At 53.1% G+C, this 17,515-nt stretch overlaps 2 protein-coding genes across 2 annotated transcripts; both read right to left on the bottom strand.

Annotated features, from left to right (window-relative positions):
- Positions 1–1,235: 1,235 nt before the first annotated feature.
- Positions 1,236–4,958, bottom strand: LOC123103787 (uncharacterized). Its single transcript, XM_044525466.1, has 5 exons — positions 4,798–4,958; positions 4,301–4,691; positions 3,767–4,216; positions 3,486–3,641; positions 1,236–1,751 (listed from the first exon to the last, which is right to left on the bottom strand). Exons 2-5 carry the CDS (start codon positions 4,664–4,666, stop codon positions 1,590–1,592), a joined length of 1,134 nt encoding a protein of 377 aa, XP_044381401.1. The 5' UTR covers positions 4,667–4,691; positions 4,798–4,958; the 3' UTR covers positions 1,236–1,589.
- Positions 4,959–5,418: 460 nt separating this feature from the next.
- LOC123103789 (E3 ubiquitin-protein ligase RNF144B-like) lies at positions 5,419–7,414 on the bottom strand. The gene is made up of 2 exons (XM_044525467.1): positions 6,650–7,414; positions 5,419–5,944 (listed from the first exon to the last, which is right to left on the bottom strand). The coding sequence occupies exons 1-2, from the start codon at positions 7,315–7,317 to the stop codon at positions 5,764–5,766; spliced, it is 849 nt and encodes a 282-aa protein (XP_044381402.1). The 5' UTR covers positions 7,318–7,414; the 3' UTR covers positions 5,419–5,763.
- Positions 7,415–17,515: the final 10,101 nt, after the last annotated feature.

Genomic DNA, 17,515 nt, shown 5'->3' with positions numbered 1-17,515 from the left:
GGGACGCAACCATTAATGCAAAATTATATTGAAATCGAACACCCAATCGATTAGAAATCAAGTCATTAATATAATTAATTAGGCAGACAGTAAATTACATATGTGATTAATTACATCCAATTAAATAGGTATTTTTTTGTGATGAATCAATCTGGAAGCCGAGTCCTTAATGCAATTAATTAATTATTAGACACCCTTATGTGAGTCACCCCGGTGTATGACACCGTCATTAGGCCAGAAGCTGTCGAATCTGAACCTAGCATGTCGCGCCGCTGAGCAGGAGTGCGCAGCGATCCAAGTAAGATGTCGATGCAACCATGAGGAGGAAGGAGGGGAAGATGGTTTCCCAGGCAATGTTGCAGAAAAGCTTGTTGATACTTACGAGTGTGGGAACCTCGTGCTCGTTACTCCAACTGAATCTATGGTTCTTGCATTTTACCTCTCGAAGAGCAGCCGTGTCGATCGCCGTCCTAAACCTACCCATGATGTGGCGGTTGATGTTAAGGTTGTCTTTGTCCCGAGCCTCATAGATTGCGTTGAAATCGTCGTTGATGAGCCACGGCTCGCCGGCGGGTGGCGCACTACTTAGGCCCCGTTCGGATCCTCTTCTACTCCCAGCTTCTTTGGTCAGCACGTGCAGTCGTCCCGAACGCGGCAGCTCCTGAAAGCCAGCTTCGCGGAGCGAACTGCCCTCGTAGTGCAAAAACGAGAAGCGGGCCGAACCTAGCTTCAAAAATGGAAGGAGGCAGAGTTGGACTTGGACGTAATTACTAGATATGCCACCGCCAAGTGAACTCTGGGGCAGCGTACCGGTTGGATCGATATGTTTCTCTCACCGATATGTTCTCTCCCGTACGAGAAACCACCTAACTGGGCTTTATGCTTGCTTCCTGGGCTGCCGGCCCATGTAGACGGGAGCTAGAGAGCAGCCGCGCGCTGCCGAAGTGCCGAACGCATCGCTGGCTCCGCCAAGAAGCTGGCTAGCGCTGCCTCCCCGAGAAGCTGGCTACTTTGGGAAGCCAGCAGACTTTCGAACGGGCCCTTACTAGCTCGAGGAGGAACTGATCTTTAGATGCGTCGTCTGTTGGCCCATACACGGTGGTTAGCCAGAAGATTTTAGCCGATCTAACTAATTACCATAACTTGCGCCGTAATGGAGTAGATTCCTATCCTATGCGATGGCACAGACACGACTGTGTCATCCCAGAAAATTGACGCAGCCCCCCTACTTCTCTAACAAACTGTCGATCCCACGTTTCAATTTTCTTGTCTCGCAGGCAAAGGATCGCTTTTCTACGGGCGCCGGCGACCTCACGGATTGCCGACCGCTTTACCAGCGAGTTCAGGCCGCGCACATTCCAGCGAACTATGGGGCATTGTATGTCATCCATGAGGAAACAAAGAAATTCTCTGGAAGCAAATTAAACTACTGAAAGTGCAGTACACCACGCTTACAGCCGAGGCATGCCGACGACCATCAGTAGGCCCAAAACTACGCCGGCAGGAGAGATCTAGAAGAAGATTAACTAGCTGATTAAGCCGCCCATTTCTTAACCGCCAAGTACATGAGGAGCTAAAGGAGGTAGTCGTTACACGGAATTCCGTCCAGCTGGGATTTGAACTCCACACGCGTTGTCTGCCGTTGCCGGATTAGCTGTTGACGTTGCTGTATCTTCAAGTTCAGGCTCCGGGACGCTGACATTGCGCCCTTCCTCCTCAGCGGGCTTGGCAGCGGACGAACCAGAGGTGCGCTACGGCATATGAATGGAAAGTGAAACGTGTCACATAGTTTTAACAAGTTGCATATGCTATTAAGTGTAGACATTCGTCAGTTAGAAAAAGTGCAGAAATTCGTGCAACTGTACGTCAGAGAAAAGCCAATAATGTGTACTGTGTGCTACTACTAATCAATAACAAACCCATGTGAGATTTTAGCGAGAAGACCTGCTATTACTACTTGCATGCTGATCCTCTATCCTCAAGCAAGAGCATTGGCGGATCCAGAGGGTGGACAGGGTGGGCCGCGGCCCACCCTGGGATTTTGCAACGGCCTTCATACCATAGAGGCCCGATGAAAATATACGAAGCCCAGGAAGCACTGTCCTGACCCACTCTGCGCACAGCCGCACCTGTCCTGTCCCTGATTCCCCTCTGGCCTAAGCGCCCCCGTCCCTACTGCGCCGCCTCGCCAGCAACTCGCCGTAGCCAGATGACAGGGCTGGAGCGGCGGAGCTCGGTGGATCCACTGCCACGGCTCGATCCCAGGAGGCTAGGAGCCACCCGGCACCCGCCCTGCCCGCCTGACACAATAGCGGCACGCTCGTTTATCCCGCGCGCGCAGTCTTGCCCGGCGGCCGGCGAGGCTACGGAGTATGAAGAACTACAGTAACGTGAGTTGACTAACTATCAATGGTACTGCCCGTAACTTATGATTTGTGTTCCGTGAGATGGTACAGTGAACTGGAACTAGTTAGTGCTAAAAAAGAAAAGAAAAAACGTGAAGAATCAAAATTGTAGTATGATGCACTCGCAAAAAAAAGTAGTATGATGCAAAGCAATTATTTCTTGAATGGCAATTCCTCGCTGCCATTTCTTCCTATACATAAGTAAAATTAGTAGTGAAGGATCACAGGCAAAAAAAAAAAATCTTCCTGCGAAATATGCTACTGTACATATCATTGATCATAGGCATGTCATATTTGTAGTATTTTTTTAGGTGGACCACCCTGTTTCAAAATCCTAGATCCGCCACTGAGCAAGAGGATCGTCCTCAAAGTCGAATGCCTTTAGAACATTCATATAGCACTGTGTACCAACAGCCAAATGGTGTGTGGTCTTCTAGAGCTGGCAAACACGTTTCTTTCTCCCAATAGAACAGCATTGGAGGCTAAAAGAAGTTTCAGGAAAAACATGAAATGGGGAAGGTGTTGTATCTCTAATTATCAATGTTTTAAATAGCGTGCTATGGCATATAGCGGGGACCCTTAAAAACAGCTATAGCTGGGCTATAGCGAGGCTATAGCGGCAAATTGTACATGAAATCATTTAGCGACAACATGCTCAAACAGCTATAGCGGAGCTATAACTGGGCTATAGCCGGCTATTTAAAACTATGCTAATTATACCATTATATTGAAGAAGATTGCCTCTATCAGCATTCAGCAGTACAGAATTTGCTAGCAACAGAGTCTAAATAACTACTGACAGGAAACAATGCAACAAGTTGCTCTTCCCAAAGTTGCATTTCAGGCTTGAAGCAGTTAAGCCGCCCGCCCATTCCACACAGCGCGAGCAAAGCATGAAGTTGGGCGGCCATTGCTGAAAATTTGTGCTACCCTGCACCCCTCTAGTTAAGGTGTAGAGAGCAAACACATCAAACCATGTTTCTACTCTAGTTCACAGCCTTCATACAGGACAAGCAACGCTAGTTTGATGGTTTCTACTAAGTAATTACACTGCAATGTCAGTAAGGCAGGTAAACTCACCAGCCTCTTTGCCTTTGGTGCACTCTGTTGCTGGTGCTGCTTGGTTTTCTCTTGCTCCCACAGGTATTTCTGGTAGCTCCACTTAATTTGATCCTCTTTTGGTAGCTTGCTTCTTGCATACGCCTCAAGCAAGGGCATTTCCCACTCCTCAGTCCCCTGCAAATGCAATGGCAAGTACACAATGTCAGTAACCTCCTGGGGCGTTCACAGCTTCTGAATTTCTGAAACCTCCCCTGTTTAAGCTACAGTTTCTGAAACCCCTCAGATGTTCAGAACCAGACCTGCGGCTTCGACACTTGCTCGCCACCACCGGCGCCATCAAGATTCTCTTCGGGGTGGTCGTCGGATGGCTTCGCCGGCTGGGGGTTGTGGCCCTCGCCGTGGTGCACCCACACCGTGTACCCTGGCATGAAGCCGTTCCTGCCCAGATCCAGCTGCATGGCGTACTTGGTCCTCGGCCGCCTGTTGCGGTTGCGGCAGCGCGCGCAGGGGCACAGCATGCCCACGCCCAGGCGCTCCGGCGGGACGCCGCGGAAGGCGCGCTCCACGAACTCGGTCGTCTTCTCCACCCACTCGGGGGTGATCGAGTCCCTGCTCTGGCGGCCCGTGTACATCCAGTTGCGGTCTTCCGCCATCGTCGCGGGGCCTCCCTCTCCCTGCGCGGCAGCCCGCGCCCACAGTTGATTCTTCTTTGGTGGCTTTCCTCTTGCACACGCCCACTTCTTGGTCCCCTGCAAATGTCAGTAACCGCTGCTGAAACCTCCCCTGTTTAAGCTACGGTTTCTGAAACCCCGCTCAGATGTTCAGAACCAAACCTGCGCTGATTTCGACGCTTGCTCGCCGCCGCCGGCGCCATCCTTCTTCCCGCTGAGATCGCCATTCTCTTTGGGGCGGTCGTCGGACGGCTTAGCAGGCTGGGGGTTGCGTCGCTCGCCGTGGTACACCCACACCGTGTACCCTGGCGCGAACCCGTTCTTGAACAGATGCAGCTGAATCTCGTCCTTCGATCTGTACAGCCTGAACTCGCAGCGAGCGCAGGGGCACAGCACGACGGCCTGGCGCCTCGGCGGGAGGATGCGGAAGGCGCGCTCCACGAACTCGGTCGTCTTCTCCAACCACTCGGGGGTGAACTTCTTCCTGCTCTGGCGGCCCGTGTACATCCAGCTGCGGTCTTCCGCCATCGTCGCCGGGCCTCCCTCTCTCTCCCTGCGCCGCACGCCACACATGATTGTAAGCTCAGTCAGAAACCGAACCATTGCGGGAACACGAGCAGATCTGCCGCTCCGAGCAGCACAAATGGCGGCGAACTGACCTGAGTGCCGGTCGGTTTCTTCTTCAAACGTGCGATGCGAGCGCGACCTTCCTAAACAGCAGGCTCGGACGCGGGGACGAGCGGCGGCGCGAGTGGAAGAGGGCGCGGAGGATGGAGGCGCAAACGGAGGGGTAAGCCGGGCTATGTAGGGTTTGGGGGGGGCATTGCAGATTGCAGCCGGGGGTTTGCCGAGTGCGCGGTGGCGGGAGACCGTCGGCAAACAGACGGCAAAGCCTTTGCCGGGCGAGCGACGCCGTGGCGTATTGCTCCGGTACGTATTCCCGAAAGGCCTGAGCGCCTGGGCCTCATTTGCTTGTAGATAAATCAGCAAATGGGCTGGAAAGGCCCGAGAAGATGAACTTCTCTCCTTTCTGCACCTGTTCCAGTGGGACCCCTCAAAACAAAAACTGCTCCAGTGGGGTTTGCTAAAAAAAAACCAGTTCCAGTGGGGGAATGCCATACCGCAGTATTCATCTTTCTATTCTTTTTTCTTTTTTCTATTTTTTCTTGCCGGAAAGTGTTCATCTTTTCCATCTCTGGAAGTTGCCAAAAAGAGCATCTCCAACAGACGCGTCAAATAAAACGTGCGCGCAAAAAACAAAGCTTTTTGGTGCCTGCGCCCGAAAACAACGCTCCAGCAGAAGCTGTAAAATAAAGCATGCACAAAAACGAAGTTGTAAATTTAACGCACGCGGGCTGCTGCATGTGGGGCCGCCGGGTTGGGTACCGTGTTTTTGTGCATCTGGTAAACCTCCCGCGCGCAAAAACACTATTTAAGCACTACAAAACTTTTTTAACGAGCGTCTGTTGGACATGCTCCAATATCACAATCCACCGCAGCATGAAGCACAATAGACAATACATACATACAAGAGAATGGAAGGGGAAACAAAAATATATATGTACCACTGTAGTCCTCTGTTTGGCTTCCTCACTCAAGAGTTCAGCACTGCTAACTCGATCAGTTCAACAACCATCAACCGAGCTATCCTTGCTGAGAGTCGAGGATAGGCCAGCGCTTGGCCCGGCCCCGACGAGATCAGCGCCGGCGTCGAGTGGTATGAAATCCTCCCGTCGCGAAGCATAGCATCTGCACATCCCCTCTACCCGAGACGAGCCGCAGCCGTAGCAGAAGACGGAGCCACACCTGTGGATCACAAGAGCCGACAAAGATTCAGTTCTCCCTCCGTAAACTAATATAAAAGTATTTAGATCACTATTTAAACTAACATAAGAGCATTTAGATTATTATTTTAATGATCTAAACGCTTTTATATTAATTTACAGAGGAGTACATACTCAGAGAAATTGTCACTAGTAATGACAGACTCAGAGAAATTTGCCTTCATGTCTTTGGTTGGGGTTCTGAATCTTGGTGTTTGTTAACATTGGTTTTGTCATATGAAATGGAACCGGGGAACCGATCCCCGCTGATCTGAAAAATGGAACTCATATGCTGTCGTCGTCGTCGGTCAAGTCAACAAGGTTTTTCAGGTCATTAGTCAACTCAAGTCTACGTATTTATAGATGCTCCTGCGAAGACTAGAGATCACAATCAATGGTTCACAGGAAAAGGGACTGCAATTCAGACAGTGTCCTCCAAAATTGAATAACCAAAATTCTAAGCAACAGCTGCGTTTGACAATCCTCCTTCATTGTTTGAAATGGCCATCAGAAAAAGTCGCACAAACCTTGGTTCATAATCTTAAGCAGGTTTGAAGATTTAACTGAGGAGAAAACTTGCAGGTGAAAGTCAATTTAAGAAGTACTCGTTCTGTCAAAAATGTTTTTATATTATGGTATGGAGGGAGTAGCCAGCAGTAAGTTGTTACCGCGGTTAGTTTAGTTTTACCTGCACAGCATGGTCTTGCAGCCGTCGATCCGGTCGATCATGGCGCGGCAGCTCGGGCAGCGCATCCAGCTGCGCCCCACGGCGAGCCGGTCGAGCGCGCACCCCTGGCCGCCGTCGTGGCGGTCGTCCCAGGGCTCCTCGCACAGCAGGCAGAAGGCGCGCGAGCAGCCGGGGCAGGTCGCCTCCTCAGGCACCTCGCCGACGGCGGCGCCGCAGCCGGCGTCGAGCACCACGAGCTCGCCGCGGTCCCGGTAGGGGCAGCGCGCGCGGGCCGGCCCGACGGCGCGCTCGCAGAGCGCGACGCACCAGGCGTCGAATACGTCCATGTGGAGCAGCTTCTTGCAGGCCTCCGGGTGCATGGCGCCGGGGCAGCCGGCCCCGGCCGCCGGGCAGGGCACGGGCACGGCGCCGTCCACGACGCGGGCCTCGATGTGGGCCACGACGCAGGCGACGCAGAAGTCGTGCGCGCAGGCCGGCGTGGCGCGGAACCGGTCGAACACCAGCTTGGGCTCCATGCAGACCGCGCAGTGGAACCGGCCGATCTCGTCGTCGCTGAGCGGCGGCACGCGGGACGACGACGAGGACGGCGGCCGGTCCGGCATGGAGCCCCGGATGAGCTCCTGCAGGCGGAGGTCCTGGACGTCGAGCTCCTGCGCCGCGCTCGCCATGGGACTGCGTGGGTGGAAGGAGGTTGGGTTAGTGGGGAGGTGGGGAAAGTCGTCGTCGGTCGCAATTTTTGTACGTGGGGCTCGCGCTTTTGGTGGATTGGCGAGTAAGAATCGGAGGAGAGAACATTTTTTTTTAACTGCGTCCGGCTTTAAATTAATAAAGCCCATCACAGGCAGCATCCAACAAAGAAACAGAGATTTCGAACGAAATAAAAAGGGGGTCAAATGCCCAAAGTACGGAACATGCAATCGGCCCCAGCCTGATAAGAAAGATGGTAATTAAAGGAACGAGGCGGACATTCCAAAAGCGCCACGAGCGGGGACTTAGCGTCGGGCTTCAATCTGAATCATGCGAATCCGCTCCAAGGCCTCCATCATCCGGTCTGCATCACGCCGTTTCCCCAACGGTGTCCATGTCTGGAGAAACAAATAGCATTTGAAAATAATATCAGCAGGGTGAGCAGGGAACTTGTGTTCGATAGTTATCTTATTACGGGTGGTCCATAATGACCAGCACAGCGCCCCTACGCATCGCCACAGCACGCGCCCGAAGCTACCTCTATGAGCGAGAAGTATCCCACGTAGGTCCGCAGCCGTTTGGGGATTCCAGTTTTGCGCAAAAGTCTCACGGACGGCACTCCAAGCAAACCGTGCTAGGTGACATTGAAAGAAGATGTGGTTCGCATCTTCGTGCGCTCCACATAGCGCACATGACCCATCCGAAGTGCCGTGTCGAATGGCAATGTTGTTAGACGAAGGTAGGCGGTCACGGAATAATTGCCAAAGGAACACTTTGATCTTTAGAGGAATAGACGCTTTCCATAGCCCCCTAGCTATGTCGAGGGTCGGTCCCTCAGTCAGCTTGTTGTAAAGCGATTGTACCATGAACTTGCCGGATCTCGAGAGGGACCAGGAGACCGAGTCAGCCTCAGGGCAGAGAGAGACCCCTTGCAAGGCAGTTAGGAGCCCATCCCAACTTGACCGTTCATGGGCGAGGAGAGGTCTTTTGAAAGCTATGGCAGGAGGGTTAGTTCTAAGCGCGTCGGCCACCAAGATTTCAACGTCCGTCACTAGTTGGTAGATGTCAAAGTGGCTTCGCCATAAAGGCTCCGCCCCTAGCCAGTGGTCGAGCCAGAGTCTCGTGGATTTCCCATTCTTAACGCAGAACTTGGCCCAAGCGTGAAGGCCGGCTTAACCGCCTGAATCCCATTCCAGAAAGGCGATCCCTTCACCTTTGAGGTGAGAAAGTTTCCATCGGTGAAGTATTTGGCGCGAAGAATATCAGCCCAAAGCCCTTGTTCGTTCTGGGAGAGTTTCCATATCCACTTGACAAGGAGAGCTACATTCATGAGTTTGGAGTTGAGGATCCCAAGGCCACCGAATTTCTTGGGGCGGCAAAGCGCCGCCCACTTGATCAGGTGGTATTTCTTTTTTGTCCCAGTCCCTTCCCAAAAGAACTTAGATCTAGGGGTGTCGAGCTTGGCGTGAACTCCGTCAGCCAGTAGGAACATGCCCATGGTAAACAAGGGCAGGGAGGACAGACTAGAATTCGTCAGAATCAACCTAGCCGCAGATGAAAGGAATCTGCCGCGCCAGGGGCTGACCCGGTTCGCCACTTTGCCATAGAGTGGTTCCCATTCGAGAATCGAAATGTGTTTGTCCGAAATGGGAAGTCCTAGGTACTTAATTGGGAAACTCCCTAGTTTGCAATTAAGTAGGTTAGCAATGCGGGAGGCGCTGGGATTGTCCATCCCAATGGCAATCACCTCGCTCTTCAGAAAATTAATATTCAAGCCGGAAATGATCTTGAAAGTGAGGAGGATGAGCTTAATCGAGGCTATGCTATGGTCATCGGGCTCGAAGAGCAGCAGGGTGTCATCCGCATATTGTAAGTGGGTGATCCCTCCAGGGCACAGGTGAGGCACCACACCTCGGATATGGCCTGCGATCTTGGCCTTGTTCACCATGGCCGAGAGAGCGTCGGCAACAAAGTTGAAAATCAAAGGCGAGGAGGGGTCTCCTTGTCTGAGACCGCGTTTGTTGCGGAAGAAGTTCCCCACTTCTCCGTTGATTGCAATCGCAGTCTGGCCCCCCACGACCAGTTGCATAATGCGATGAATGAAACCCGACTCGAATCCCTTCCGGGTCAGCACCTCACGAATGAACTCCCAGTTCACTCGGTCGTAGGCTTTCTCGAAGTCGAGCTTGAAGAGCACGGCCGGCTGTCGCGTGCGCTTAAGCTCGTGCACGATCTCTTGCAAAACTACCGGACCTTCTAGGATGTTACGGACTTTGAGGAAACCCGACTGGCAATGGTCGATCACACGTTGTGCAACCGGGGCAAGTCTCGTAGAGTAGGCTTTGGAGCATAATTTGAAAGGCACATTAATAAGGGTGATGGGGCGGTATTGCTTGATCGAGTCCGCCCCCTTGACTTTAGGGATGAGGCTAATGACACCAAAATTGAGGCGAGAGATGTCTATTGTGCCTAGCGCAAACCCATTGATAATATCATAGAAAATGTCCTTGAGCGCCGGCCAGAACCGCCGGAAGAAAGACACCGGCCAGCCATCCGGCCCTGGCGCGGTATCGGTCTTCATCGAGCCAAGCGCCTCATCGATCTCCCCCGTGGAGAAGGATAGGGCCAGGCCATCGTTCTCGGCTTGCGACACACAAGATTCTTCCCCCCAGAAGTCTGCACGGAGGCGCAGTGGCTTTTCTTCCGCTGTTCCCAACAGGTTAAGGAAGAAGTCGTAGATGTGCCGCGAGATTTTGGCTTGGCTGACTAGTAGCCCCTGGTCCGATTGCAATCTCAGAATCGAACTTTTCCTCTTGCGGCCGTTGGCGAAGGCATGGAAATAGCCCGTGTTAGCATCCCCTTTGGTAATCCACTTGACGCCACCCCTCCGGCGCCAATATTCCTCCTCTTCCCTGAGGATGGCAAGCACTTGATTTTCAAGGGCGTAACGGTTAGCCCACTTCGCTTCCGAGAAGGAACGCGAGTCAGCCTGGGCGTCAAGTGCCTTGATTTCCTCGACAAGAACTTCCCTAGCTCGTTTAGCATCACTGCCATGGTTTGCCCCCCACCCTCGCAGGAAACCATGCAGGGACCCGGCCGCATTCACCCAAGTGTCCATAGGACCTCTGGAGCGCCCAGCCGCGGCTCTAGCTTGTTCCCAGCGCGCAAGGAGCATAGGCATGAAACCATCTACCTCGAACCACCCTGTTTCGAAGTAGAAGCGTGAGCTACGCTTGATCCTATCCTCCCCAGATGCCAGGATCAGAGGAACATGATCTGAACCAATGCGTGTTTCAGCAACCAGCGTGCACATGGGGAAGATCATCTCCCAATCAGACGTAGCAAAAACACGGTCCAGGACGCTCCGAACCGGGTTGAGTTGTTTGTTAGTCCACGTGTATCTAGCCCCTGTCCTAGCAATTTCCCGAAGAGCGCAAGCCGCAATGGCATTGTTAAAAAGGGAAACCCTAGGCCAGTCGATGTTGCGGTTATTCTTGTCCGCAACTGATCGGATAAGGTTAAAATCGCCCCCAAGGACAATGTGGATGTTAGCGGCTTGCTTGGCCCCGACCAAGACTTGGATTTCACCTAAGAAATCAGCCGCGCGAGAGTGATCGGCCGGCCCGTAAACACAAATGATCGCCCAGGATGCGAGAGAGACTCTATGTTTAATGGTGGCTGAAATGAAGAACGCACCCACATCCCAGGTTACAACATCACAAACATCAGAATTACAACCCAGTAGAAGGCCGCCCGAATGGCATGCTGAAGGGACCCAACCCCACACGAAGCGGTGGAGAGAATCATAGGCCGCCAGATCGCGGTACGAAAAATCCGCTTTGATCGTTTCTTGAAGAGCGACAACGTCAATCCTCTCGCGCGCGATATACTCCCTAAGTTGCGTGCGACGACCCGAGTGCCCGCAACCTCTAATATTCCAAAAGATGTAGCGCATCAGATGATACAGTTGCGAAGGCGAACCCCTCTGGAGGTCACCGGTTTAGCCACTCGCTTCTTAGCTTGGGCGCGGCTAGTCGACGGAGCTGTGGCAACCTCCCTGGTTGCGGCAGCCCCCTCAGACAGGACTAGCGTGGCAGGGTTACCCGAAGCCACTGGGTTAGCAGAGACCGCCAACGCCGTGGATTCGGCCTCCCTGGCCTTGGCCGCATCAGCGGCCTCTGCCAAAGCCGCTTGGGCCTCCTCGCGAGCACGTATAAGGGACACAAGCTCGCCACGATCCGAACCTAAATCGAAACCGCTGTCGTCTAGGATAGAAACTAGTTGCGGATCAGAAAACGCGTTCAGAATCTTAAAGGAGGGGGGTGGGTTACCTGAAATCTCCAAGTTCTTGTCCGCCAGGCGTAGCTGAGCACTCTCCAAGGAAGACAATTCACCCAGCGCCGCCTTGGCCCGGGCACTGGGAGCCCGCTGGGGGCCCGGGGATGCCCGAGAGCACCGTGCCTTGGATGCCGCGCCCACGGAGCCCAGAGCAGTCTGAAGGTCCACGCACGCTGGCGCCACCGGCGAAGGAAGCGCCAAGGCGGCTTGCTTGACAGGAGGCTTCCTTCCAGCCGTCTTCTTGGGGGCGCGCCCAGAGCCCCCCGAACTGCGGCGGCTCGACACCGGGGTGCGGATGGAGTGTTCGTTGAGCACCACGCCCGAGTCCGAGTCGAGCAGACTGGGGGAGGCTGGGGCGACAGCCACAGGAGGCGCCGCCGAGCCCACCTTATTGAAAGCCCCCACTAGTGCGCGGGACGGGGGTGGGCTGCTCCCAGCAGTATTCGAGATCGCCAGCGCCCCAGGCTCCGCGTTCTCCTTCCCCTCGTCAAGCGCAAGTTCTTTGATACCCAATTGGTTCCAGGTCTCCGTGTCAATTGACGTGTCCGGCATGCTATCCTCAGGTTCATCTTCGCGCCCAGCCATGTCCACATCCATAGCGCGGTCCCCGTTCCCAGAGATGTGCCCGCCCTGGGTCCCTGGATCTTGCTGCTGCAGCCCCGCTGGCCCTCCGGTCCCCGGACCAGACGGTCCAGCACTCTTATCACCCGGGTGAGAGGGGGGAATGTTAGGGCCAGGCGCCGCCGGCCCGTCTCCAGGACGCTTTGGGAGTCGCTCCACCTCGACCCGAATGTCATAGCCCTCTTGATTAAACCAAACTTGCACAAAACCATTCATCTTGTCAGGGGCTCTGCAACCAAATTTCATCCTCACCGGTCCCACCCGGATGAGGGACAGCTCATCCACCACGATAGGTCTGCCCAGCATCTTGAGCCCCTCCATTAGACGATCGACCCGACGGTGCTTCTTGGGGATGCCATGAAGGCGAAGCCACACCTCCGGCATGGAGAGAGGCACAATCGTCTCATGGATCGAGTCACGAACCAGCACCGTAATGTCAATGATGGAGAGGAAAAGCTTGCCACTTGTCTTGGCCATATGCAGTAGATCTGCTGAGGGGAAGCTCACTGCAAAGTCATTGTCACCAACCTGCGCAATCTGCCAGTCCCAGTCACCAGCCACCATGTGCTTCAGCTCCTGCGTGAGCGTACGCAGCGAAAGCCTCCCCGGCTCTACTGACAGTATGGCCCCATTGGCTGTTTTAAGGGCATCGCCCTCCTCCAACTCCTCTTCTTCGAACTCCATGCAGAAGAAACCTTCGCCCGGAATGGCACTGCCCATGATCTGTAGGTGCGGCTGCTTGCCCCGTGAAGGGCAGTACGTCGAGGCATGACCCTCCTGCTTGCAGATCACACAAAGGGGGGAGGTGCATTTGGCCTGAAAGTGGACGGTCCGGCCGCATTTGAAGCACTCACCGCCCTCCTCTTCTACTGGAATGGGAGCGTCCGCTGAGCCCCGCGGCGCATCGAGCGCGACCACTGCGAGCGGTGTAGCCGAAGCCCGGGGCTTTTTTGCCAGCGGGTCCCCATGACCTCCGCCGCACAGGGGGTGCTCTTGTTTGCGCTCCAGCTCGTGGCGACGCTCGCCATGCTTACGCTTCTTCTTCATCTCTTGTTGGCCCCACCAGGGGGGAGGAGGACCCCAATCCCCCTCGCACCCGTGGAAACCAGATCCTGAGTCGTGGCCCTGATAGCCACCGTAGCCCCGACCAGCACCGCCGTCTTGACCATGCTCGAAACCACCGCCACCGTCCGCTCGCCCTGCCGCCTTGGCCCGCAGGCCACGCTTCGCCTGCGTCCGAAGGGCCTTCTTGCGCCGCCATTCCTCCTTGGAGAGCAGGGGCTCCATCGGGGGCTTGTCCGCGCGCCGGTCACCCATGGCCGTCACCTCGGCAAAGGACAGGGAGAGAGGTGGAGGAGGGGGAAGGGGAACGAGAGATCTGATGGTGAGACGATGGCACCGCACCTCACTGGAACGAGCCGAAAACCCTAGCGAGGGGTCGCGGAGGCCCCTGCGCAGCCATATAAAGCGCTGGCAGGCGGGCCAACGGGCCCCCCTGGGGCAGGCCGCCCGCGTGGGCTGACGGGGCCAGGTCCCTCACCAGGGCCCGAAAGCTCCCCCACAGACGACCTGGGCCCCCCACCAGAAGGCCCGACGGTCATTGGACAGGGCTGGGCCGCCCCAGGCCCAGCGGCCCCCAGCAGGCCCAAGGGCAGGGCGGGCGGCGCCAACCCTAGCGCATCCGCCACCTCCGCTACCCGCGCCGCCGCCGCCGCCAACGACGCCGACGAGGGGGGGACAGGGAGGACAGGCCACTCCTCAGGCGACACCGGGGCCACCGCGGACCCAAAACGCCGGGGAGACAGCGGGGGAACCCCCCACGCGGCCTCAGCCGCAGGCGCCTCTGGCCGCCAGCAGCGCACCGCCGTCGACCGCGCGCCTCCACCACCCGGCGCGAAACGGCGTCGCTGGTCACCCCGACTAGCTCCACCTTGAGCAACCGCCAGCACGAAATCACCCACCGTCGCCCCCGCCGGGGGAGGGACCAGCCGCGGTGAGGATAGCCCATCCTCCTCATCGGACGAATCCTCCGCCAACGCCCAGAAACGGCCGCCGCCACCAACACGGCCAACCCCAGGGGGCACGCCGGAGCAGGGAGCGCCGAGGCGCCACAGGGACCCCGCCGGACCAGCACCCACGCCGACGCCGCGGCAGCATCGCCGGGGGGAACGGAGTCGCCGCCCGCGTCGCCCCGAGTCGCCTCTAACGGCTCGCAAGTTTCAAAACCCATCCAAAGAACCGAATCAGCAGATCCGGAGGAGAGAACATGAAATGTTATCGACACTTCTTGGATCGTGACAGACCAGACCAGAAAGGAAAGGGCCAAGGATGAGTCATCTTTCCACGACCGAGCCGTTCACGCCTTGGAAATTCAGAATCACAACGAGGACAGAAAGCATAAACTTCAAGGTACTCCATATAGTAGTTACACAAACTAGTAGGTCCGAAATTTGATAGACCTGTGACAAACTCGCCATTCGCTGCAATGGCAATACCCCCGTCCGTTTCATAATGTAGTGCATATAGTTCTTTTAAATCAAGTTTAGTAAACTTTGACCAATTTTATGAAGAAAGCTGTCTATTCTCCGTGTCCCCAAATAGATGGCTATAAGTTCAGTCAAAAGTTTGACCAAATATATAGAAGAAAATATTAACAAATACAATATTGAATAAATAGATTATGAACATGTATCTAATGATGGATATGATGATATTGATTTGATATTATTTATCTCCATATTTTTGTATGTACACTTGGTCAAACAAGTAAACATCGACTTTTTAACTGAATTTATACGCCATCCAATTGCGTACGGATGTAGTATATCTACAATACCAAACATATACAATAGTACGAATATTTAACTATGATGTATCCGATATACATTTGGTATTCTAAATATAAATACCTTTTCTTTAAACAAATATATAAACGCTACATTATGGAATGGATGGAGTATCTAGTTACGTGATCACCTAAACATGGACCTATAACCTTGTTTAATACTCCCTTCGTCCAGTAATGTAGTGCGCATAATATTTTTGAAAAGTCAAATTTTGCAAATTTTGATCAAGTTTGTAGAGAAAACTATTTATATCTACATTATCAAATATATAATATTTGAAACTACATGCTATGATGAATCTAATGATATATGTTTAAAATTCTAGATGCGAAATTTTGTGAGGTTTGACTTTTCAAAAAAATAATGCACTAACATTAAACTAAAGGCCCAAACATTTTGGAACGGAAGGACAATATGTGACAGTTTAACACATATATGTAATACAAAGTGTGATATACTCAGCCAGATCCAATCATCCAAACTTGTATAAAATTCATCAAATCCTTGAAGGAAATATGCCCTAGAGGCAATAATAAAGTTATTATTTATTTCCTTATATCATGATAAATGTTTATTATTCATGCTAGAATTGTATTAACTGGAAACATAATACTTGTGTGAATACATAAACAAACAAAGTGTCACTAGTATGCCTCTACTTGACTAGCTCGTTAATCGAAAATGGTTATGTTTCCTAACCATAGACATGAGTTGTCATTTGATTAACGAGATCACATCATTAGGAGAATGATGTGATTGACATGACCCATTCCATTAGCTTAGCACCCGATCGTTTAGTATGTTGCTATTGCTTTCTTCATGACTTATACATGTTCCTATGACTATGAGATTATGCAACTCCCATTTACCGGAGGAACACTTTGTGTGCTACCAAACGTCACAACGTAACTGGGTGATTATAAAGGTGCTCTACAGGTGTCTCCAAAGGTACATATTGGGTTGGCGTATTTCGAGATTAGGATTTGTCACTCCGATTGTCGGAGAGGTATCTCTGGGCCCTCTCGGTAATGCACATCACTTAAGCCTTGCAAGCAATGCAACTAATAAGTTAGTTGCAAGATGATGTATTATAGAACGAGTAAAGAGACTTGCCGGTAATGAGATTGAATTAGGTATTGAGATACTGACGATCAAATCTCGGGCAAGTAACATACCGATGACAAAGGGAACAAACGTATGTTGTTATGCGGTCTGACCGATAAAGATCTTCGTAGAGAACCAATATGAGCATCCAGGTTCCGCTATTGGTTATTGACCGGAGACGTGTCTCGGTCATGTCTACATTGTTCTCGAACCCGTAGGGTCTGCACGCTTAACGTTACGATGATAGTTTCACTATGAGTTTATATATTTTGATGTATCGAAGGTTGTTCGGAGTCCCGGATGTGATCACGGACTTGACGAGGAGTCTCGAAATGGTCCAGACATAAAGATCGATATATTGGACGACTATATTTGGACACCGAAAAGGTTCCGGGTGAGATTGGGACAATACCGGATCACCGGGAGGTTATCAGAACCCCCCGGGAGGTATATGGGCCTTATTGGGCCTTAGTGGAAAGGAGGGGAAAGGAGCAAGGGAAGGGGCGCCCCCCAAGCCCAATCCGAATTGGGAAGGGGGCTGGCCCCCCTTTCCTTCCTCCCTCCTTCCTCTTCCTTCCCTCTCCTACTCCTAATAGGAAAAAGGGGAGTCCTACTCCCTGTGGGAGTTGGACTCCCCCTTAGGGCGCGCCACCCTCCTTGGCCGGCCCCTCCTCCACTCCTTTATATACGGGGGCAGGGGGCACCCCATAGACAGACCAATTGATCATTGATATCTTAGCCGTGTGCGGTGCCCCCTCCACCATAATCCTCGATAATATTGTAGCGGTACTTAGGCGAAGCCCTGCGATGGTAGAACATCAAGATCGTCACCACGCCGTCGTGCTGACGGAACTCATCCCCGACACTTTGCTGGATTGGAGTCCGGAGATCGTCATCGAGCTGAACGTGTGCTAGAACTCGGAGGTGCCGTAGTTTCGGTGCTTGATCGGTCGGGCCGTGAAGACGTACGACTACATCAACCGCGTTGTGCTAACGCTTCCGCTTCCGGTCTACGAGGGTACGTAGACAACACTCTTCCCTCTTGTTGCTATGCATCACCATGATCTTGCGTGTGCGTAGGAAATTTTTTGAAATTACTACGTTCCCCAACAGTGGCATCCGAGCCTAGGTTTTATGCGTTGATGTTATGCACGAGTAGAACACAAGTGAGTTGTGGGCGATATAAGTCATACTGCTTACCAGCATGTCATACTTTGGTTCGGCGGTATTGTTGGATGAAGCGGCTCGGACCGACATTACGCGTATGCTT

This window comes from Triticum aestivum, chromosome 5A (assembly GCF_018294505.1).
Source record: "Triticum aestivum cultivar Chinese Spring chromosome 5A, IWGSC CS RefSeq v2.1, whole genome shotgun sequence".
NCBI lineage: Eukaryota > Viridiplantae > Streptophyta > Magnoliopsida > Poales > Poaceae > Triticum > Triticum aestivum.
This window is presented reverse-complemented; position numbering and strand designations above follow the sequence as displayed.